The sequence below is a fragment of the Schistocerca americana genome, chromosome 2 (assembly GCF_021461395.2).
Source record: "Schistocerca americana isolate TAMUIC-IGC-003095 chromosome 2, iqSchAmer2.1, whole genome shotgun sequence".
In the NCBI taxonomy this organism is placed as follows: domain Eukaryota; kingdom Metazoa; phylum Arthropoda; class Insecta; order Orthoptera; family Acrididae; genus Schistocerca; species Schistocerca americana.
This window is the reverse complement of record NC_060120.1, coordinates 694030799-694036914: the sequence shown is the minus strand read 5'-3', so window position 1 is coordinate 694036914 and position 6116 is coordinate 694030799. Positions and strand designations below refer to the sequence as shown.

At 39.2% G+C, this 6116-nt stretch overlaps 1 protein-coding gene across 1 annotated transcript; it reads right to left on the bottom strand.

Moving 5' to 3' along the window:
• Window positions 1–592: 592 nt before the first annotated feature.
• Window positions 593–1093, bottom strand: LOC124594346 (CCHC-type zinc finger nucleic acid binding protein-like). The gene has a single exon (XM_047132714.1). The coding sequence runs from the start codon at window positions 1091–1093 to the stop codon at window positions 593–595; it is 501 nt and encodes a 166-aa protein (XP_046988670.1).
• Between the last annotated feature and the right edge of the window lie 5023 nt (window positions 1094–6116).

Here is a 6116-nt window from a genome sequence, read left to right as displayed (position 1 = left end):
GGTATCAGTCCGTTACTACTACTGATAACGTGTTGTCCCTTTAGCTCTCTGTTCCAATATTTCCTTTCATGTAACTCGTTCAGCTTACTCTTATCTTTCTGACGGCCTTGCAGTGCTACCGTCGGTACATTAAACTTTTGTATTTCCCTCCATCCCTTTGGTAACGCGCCTTCAAGTGCTGTGATCAATGGAATACTCTTCCCATTTATTTCTAGTTGGTTATCGCCATAATCAATGACTGCTCTCTGTTTTTGTAGGAAATCTCTACCTACCAAACCATTATACGGGACATCTGTGTCTTTTCTTAACACATGGAAAGTATGCTCGCCTAACTCCCTTCCAGCTACCCATAAATTCAACGTCACTGTAACCAATGTGTTCATCGTATCCTGTGTTAATCCTTTTAACATTCGTACCTCGTCCTTATTCACCGGCATTCCACTATCTATCACTTCTTCTTTGATTAAACTGATATGGGCTCTTGTATCTATTAAAAGCATCAATTCTTTACCCAATTCATTGCAATAAGGCATCATTACATCATATTCAGCTTCGCAGCCTGCTGCCCTAACCTTGGGCCATTTAACAGTGGCTATGCATGACTGCTGCCCATACCACCTGTTTCGTTTCCCGTCCCTTTTCCTCGGAACTTTTCTATTTTCTCTCTACACTGTGATGCTAAATGCCCATATTTATTACACCGATAACATTTAGGAGTTCGACAGTCTTTCTCCCTATGCCCACGCCTTTGGCATTTTTCGCATATAATAGTTCTATTACATTTCGCTTCTGCATGCCCTGGTTCGTCATAATGGTAACAATAATTCTGAAATTTCCGTGCTTCTTCTGCCCTGCTGGGTGTCTGCATCCATCTTACTTTGGTATTTCTGTTGCAGTGCTTGGATATTTGCCCCGCTTTACCATAATTGTAACACTTCATCTGCTTTGGTTGGTCTCTTTGATAATTCTGCCCGCTTATTTCCCTTGACTTTTGATCCTTTTCTCTCATTGACATGGTTGCTCTTTCTTCTTGTTGTGCGAGTTCTACAGCCTCACTTAAATTAATGTTTTCGTCTTGACTGCGTACAATCATCTGTATTCTTTCATTCGCTAACCCTTGAATAAAACATGCACGGCTTAGAGCATAAACCAATTTTATTGACCGCTTTAATTGTTCCTTAGTTGTTACTCATGCTATGGCAAGCTTGAACGATTTAGATAACTCGTCTATTCTATTTCCCCAAGAGGCAATTGATTCCCCCTGATGCTGTCTAGTTTGGAACATTTTGCATGCGAAAAAGTCAATAGTTCTTTTGTTCACATAATTTTTTTCTAAAATGCTTCTTACTTCAGGCCAATTATTTGTGTTCTCTCTTACTAATAATTTTGATCTAGCACCCCCAGTTATTTTTGATTTTACATATTATATTGAAACAATAATTTTGCATCCTCAGTTTTTACGACTACAGCATTCACATTCTCAATGAACTCTTGCAATCCTCTTTTGTTACCTTCAAATGTTTTCGGAACAAGAACTACCACATGTTTAGCACTTATACCTGTTCTGTCACTACTGGAGAACGTCACTGTATACAAGCACAAGGGATCTTATATTTAAGTTGTCTAAGTGCATTGCCTTTTTTAGATGTCTTGATGTTACTTGCGATGTTCTGTGCTGCTCGTGGTGCTCTGGCTCTGCTTGCGAATCTTGAGTGCTGCTACTCGTAACGGCTTCTTCTTGTTGCGGTGAGACTTGCTGACACAACTGCTAATCATTGTTCTCTTACTCTCCTTACAACTCCACCTAATTCCGAATCTACCCCACACCTGGCACCATTTATTTATGTCGTGTCCTGGCACAGCCTCACTATACCAGAATGAAGTAAGTGCGAACTGCGTAGCGCAATAGGGACATTTACGACAATGGGTTCGTTATAAATTTCTGTCAGCTTTTATATTGGAGATGAAAGGGAGAGAATCTCCTTGGTTTGAAGTAAATAAGTTTCCTGAAAATAGGTTACAGAATTGCAATAGGCAGAAAAGATTGGTTAGTTTCTATCAAGTTTATTCTCACATATACTCATGTGAGGTGTTGGACCATAAACCCCTTAGTAAGATTCAGTCTGTTTATTCGGACTTGCTACTTCAAAGCTAATTGCCAGTACATGTACAAAGCAATCACTTGTTCTTGGTTAGCACTGAAATCTCTCTAAGTAATTGAGACCAAGACTGACAGCCTCTGTTCAACACTATTCCAATGACACTCTAAAAATCCTACTTGACCTGCAGTTTCCGAGTGTCCCCCAGAGTCTATCACCATCTTATCATAGTTCAAGTCTTTATCAGCTGTATTGGCTGCTATGAGCCCACTCGGCCCCACTGGCGTCTCACTGCAGAATCTCCAAACTCCCGGCACTGGCTCTGAATCTGTATCTGAATCTCTGCCTCTAGGTATTCCACTGCCTGGCCTTTTATTTCGTTTCTCATGTACTTGGATGCACACGAGTTAATTTGTTTCACATGACCCTTTCATTTCTAAGTGATCGGATTGCACAAGAATGCCTATGGATCCACACGACACTCTCGTTTCTAATTGGTTGGCTTGCGTAAGAATGCATTCGGTTCCACACGACACTTTCGTTTCTAGCTGCTCACAACTTAATTTGGTTCCACACGAGTCTTTTCCACATGTGACTGACACTCTCTCTTGCTGTATTATCGCCCTGGTGTTTGCATCGTCCATTGTGCAAGTTTTGCTCATGCCGCTTCCTCTGGAAGGAAGTCAAGCACTAAGTTATTTTATCAACAAGCCATACTTGGCAGCCTCCGCCGCTTATCTTGTCCCTAAGTCCTGGTGGACTATTTCTCAATGTTGGCCGGCTGTTTGCCTATGAAGCCTGGACTCTTACAATGGTCACAAAAGCAAGAATAAAAATTATAATTTTCTACAGTCACAACAGGATAACACATAACAACGATTATAAATTTCCATTACAGCAAAGAACGCAAAAGTATCCATGTCTGATAAGACAGAGATATATAAATGTCAGTGAAATTATTGAATAAAACTGTTCACAATGCAAAACTTTTACACTATCCCTTGTTTAATAACTGAGACACTTTCATATTTTTGCACAACTTTCTCAGCTGGGTACAAATAATCCGAAAGTTGATTTTCTGTATCTGCCTGTACTATTGAAATGGTAATTCACTAGCTGTAACAAGAAGTGTCTGAGATGAATATGTTCCATCCATCAGTGAAATCCATGATTCTGTGTGAGTCAAACAGTAGGCAGTAGGCAAGGTTTCATATCCATTTCCTGCCAAATTTCAGTTAGAAGTCGCTTCATCCAGACCATTTCTCATGCTGATTCACTAGCTGCTACAATTTCAGCTTCTGTAGTTGAGGCTGCAACTGAAGTTTGTCGCTGGTTTATCCAATTGACAGGTGTAGCGAAGTACAGACAAAGAACACTTGAGGTTGATCGCACCCTTCCCTAAATCATTTCCATGATCGGCAACACTGTAACGTTCAAGAATACCTTCGTCTTCACCACTTTTGTAAATAAGTCCATAGTCATATGTGCCTCGCGAATAGCGAAAACTTCTTTTTAGGCTTATTAGACCACGCTCGGTTGGATTTTTAAGACATCTATATACTGCTCCAACAGCATATGCTATATCTGTCTTGTCCCACACAGCATTTATGTCCAGGATCCAGTTGCTTGTGTGTAAGGGTATTTAATGTTGGCAGAGTCTGTTCCACACTGTCGTTCTTGATAACTGGAGTTATTACAGCTCTACAATCACTCATGCCAATGTGCTCCAAAACCTCAAGCAATCCGCCATCAGCATAGAGTACAAAGAAAATCTCTTCCATCTCATAAAGAGGTAAGGATCAGCTTCACTTCTCTTAAATCCTGATTCCATCTCATAATTAGTGAATCTCTCATTCCAGCTCGGGCTAAAAGTTTCAGGCCATATAAGCTTTTCATTAATCAACATAATATTTTGGAACCATCATCATAATCTTCAGTGTGTGTCATAAATATCGTTTGCTTCAGGTCACCGTAAGGAAAGGCAGTAATGACATCTATTTGTTCAATGCTTATCTTCCCTTTGGTTGCAATGCTGAGCAACGATCCAATAGTCGACGTCTTTGCCACAGGGCTGAAAGTTTGTTCATAATCAAGCCCTTTCTATTGAGAAAATCCTTTGATAACCAATTTTGCTTTGAATCTGTCAACCGATCCATCAGCATTGGTCTTCAGTTTTCAGATCCACTTACAAGGAATTGCTCTCTTTCCAGGAGGTAAATCTTCCATTTTCTTGATGTGCTGCCATTTCTTAATACATTTCTGCTTTCCAGTCGTCTCGTTGACTAAAATTTATGGTATCCCAACAAGATTCTGGTTCTCAAAGATCATTAACTGCAGTACATAGTCTTGAAGCCTCTTTGGTTTTTTTAGCGTTATCGTTCAAGCAGTTGTGGCCTAATTCTTACATCATCAGACTGGTTGAATGTCTCTTTAGTTTCATCCTGTAAATCATCCTTGTTATTGAACACATTTTTTTCTAATTACTCATCTGTTTCATCCTGTACATAATCATAATTATGGAACTCATCTTCTCTTGGAAAACTAAATTTCACTTTGCTTTTAATTTTGTCTGATGACTCTTGGGTCTTCCAGTGAGACAACTCAAGATCCACAGGAACTACTGGACTTCCCTTTTGCATAATTTTCTGATCAATAATAACACCCCATGATGTCATTAACTGACTAATTTCTTCACACCAGATCTGATAACTATAAACATGGTAACAGCCAATCAGAATCCCTTTTACTGCTTTTCGATCCATTTTCACTCTTAATTTTTTGGGAACGTGAACATAACATTTAGAAACTATTAGATGTAGGTTCTTCATGCCAGGCTTCTATTGACGCCACATTTCAGGTGGAGACGTTCGTAAATACTGGAAGATCCTGTTCAGTTCAGGATGTATGCTGCAGAATTTATCATTTCACCCCAAAACGACTAAGGAATGTTTCCAACAGCATGCATCACAGCCCTGGTGGTTTCGACAAGAGTACGTTTTCTCTTTTACTACATCTGTTTTGCTGTGGAGTATATGGCAGAGTAAAACGTTGGATTATGCCCTCCTGTAAAATCTTTCTTGTCTGTTTATTGTTGAACTCTCCTCCAAAGAGGTTTTTAATTGTATGCCCAACAGTTTTTTCTCAATTATAAACTGTCTTAGTTTATTTTGAACTTCTGTTTTTTTTCCTTGACAAAGTAAACAACTTGAAATTTACTGTAATCGTCTTCGAATAACACAATGTAGCGATACCCAGAATTGGACTTTTAGAAAGGACCACAGACTTCCTTGTGATTCAGCCTTTCCAGTTGAGAAGCTCTTTTATGGGTGCCTTTGGAAGCTGATGCACTTTACCATAAATACAGCCTTCACAGAGCTCAGAGTCCATTCTCACGTTATTGCCAAGATCTTGGAGATTAACATCTTGACATGTCGCTTATTTTAAAGTCCAAATCTTTCATGGTACAACTGTCGTAAATTTTCTTCACTGATTTCATTTACTCTAGCAAAAATGATTCTCATCATTAATGAAACAGTCCTCCATAACGATTGCAATAGCCAACTAGTTTTGCGACTTCACCAATTTTAAAATAACAACTTTCTGATGAGGACAAAAGTGTACTTTTTGGATTTTTTTCTTGTGCTGCTAGCACTGACATCAGATTCTTTTTAATTACTGTTATGTACCATAATCACTCGAAGTGATTTTGTGCCACTTTCCATTCACTGCTGCTTCCACTTCTATTGTGCCCTTGTGTCCTAGAAAATTATTCAAATGTCTTGAAAAAAATGTCAGTATTGGTAATATGACTTGTTGCACCATTATCTATAAACTAGCAGTTATCCGTGGACGGACAAAACAAGAAGAGGTGCAGATACGGAAAGGTGTCCGGCAAGGTTGCGCACTATCCCCTGTTATCTTTAACGTATACATCGAAGACGCGCTGAAAAAAGTAAGGGAAAATTCACAGACAGGTGTAATAATTCATGGCCAACGAATAGATATGATAAGATATGC

Bases quoted from the DNA above. Each gene is read 5' to 3' on its own strand.
- LOC124594346 (XM_047132714.1), bottom strand. From the start codon at position 1,093: ATGATTGTACGCAGTCAAGACGAAAACATTAATTTAAGTGAGGCTGTA.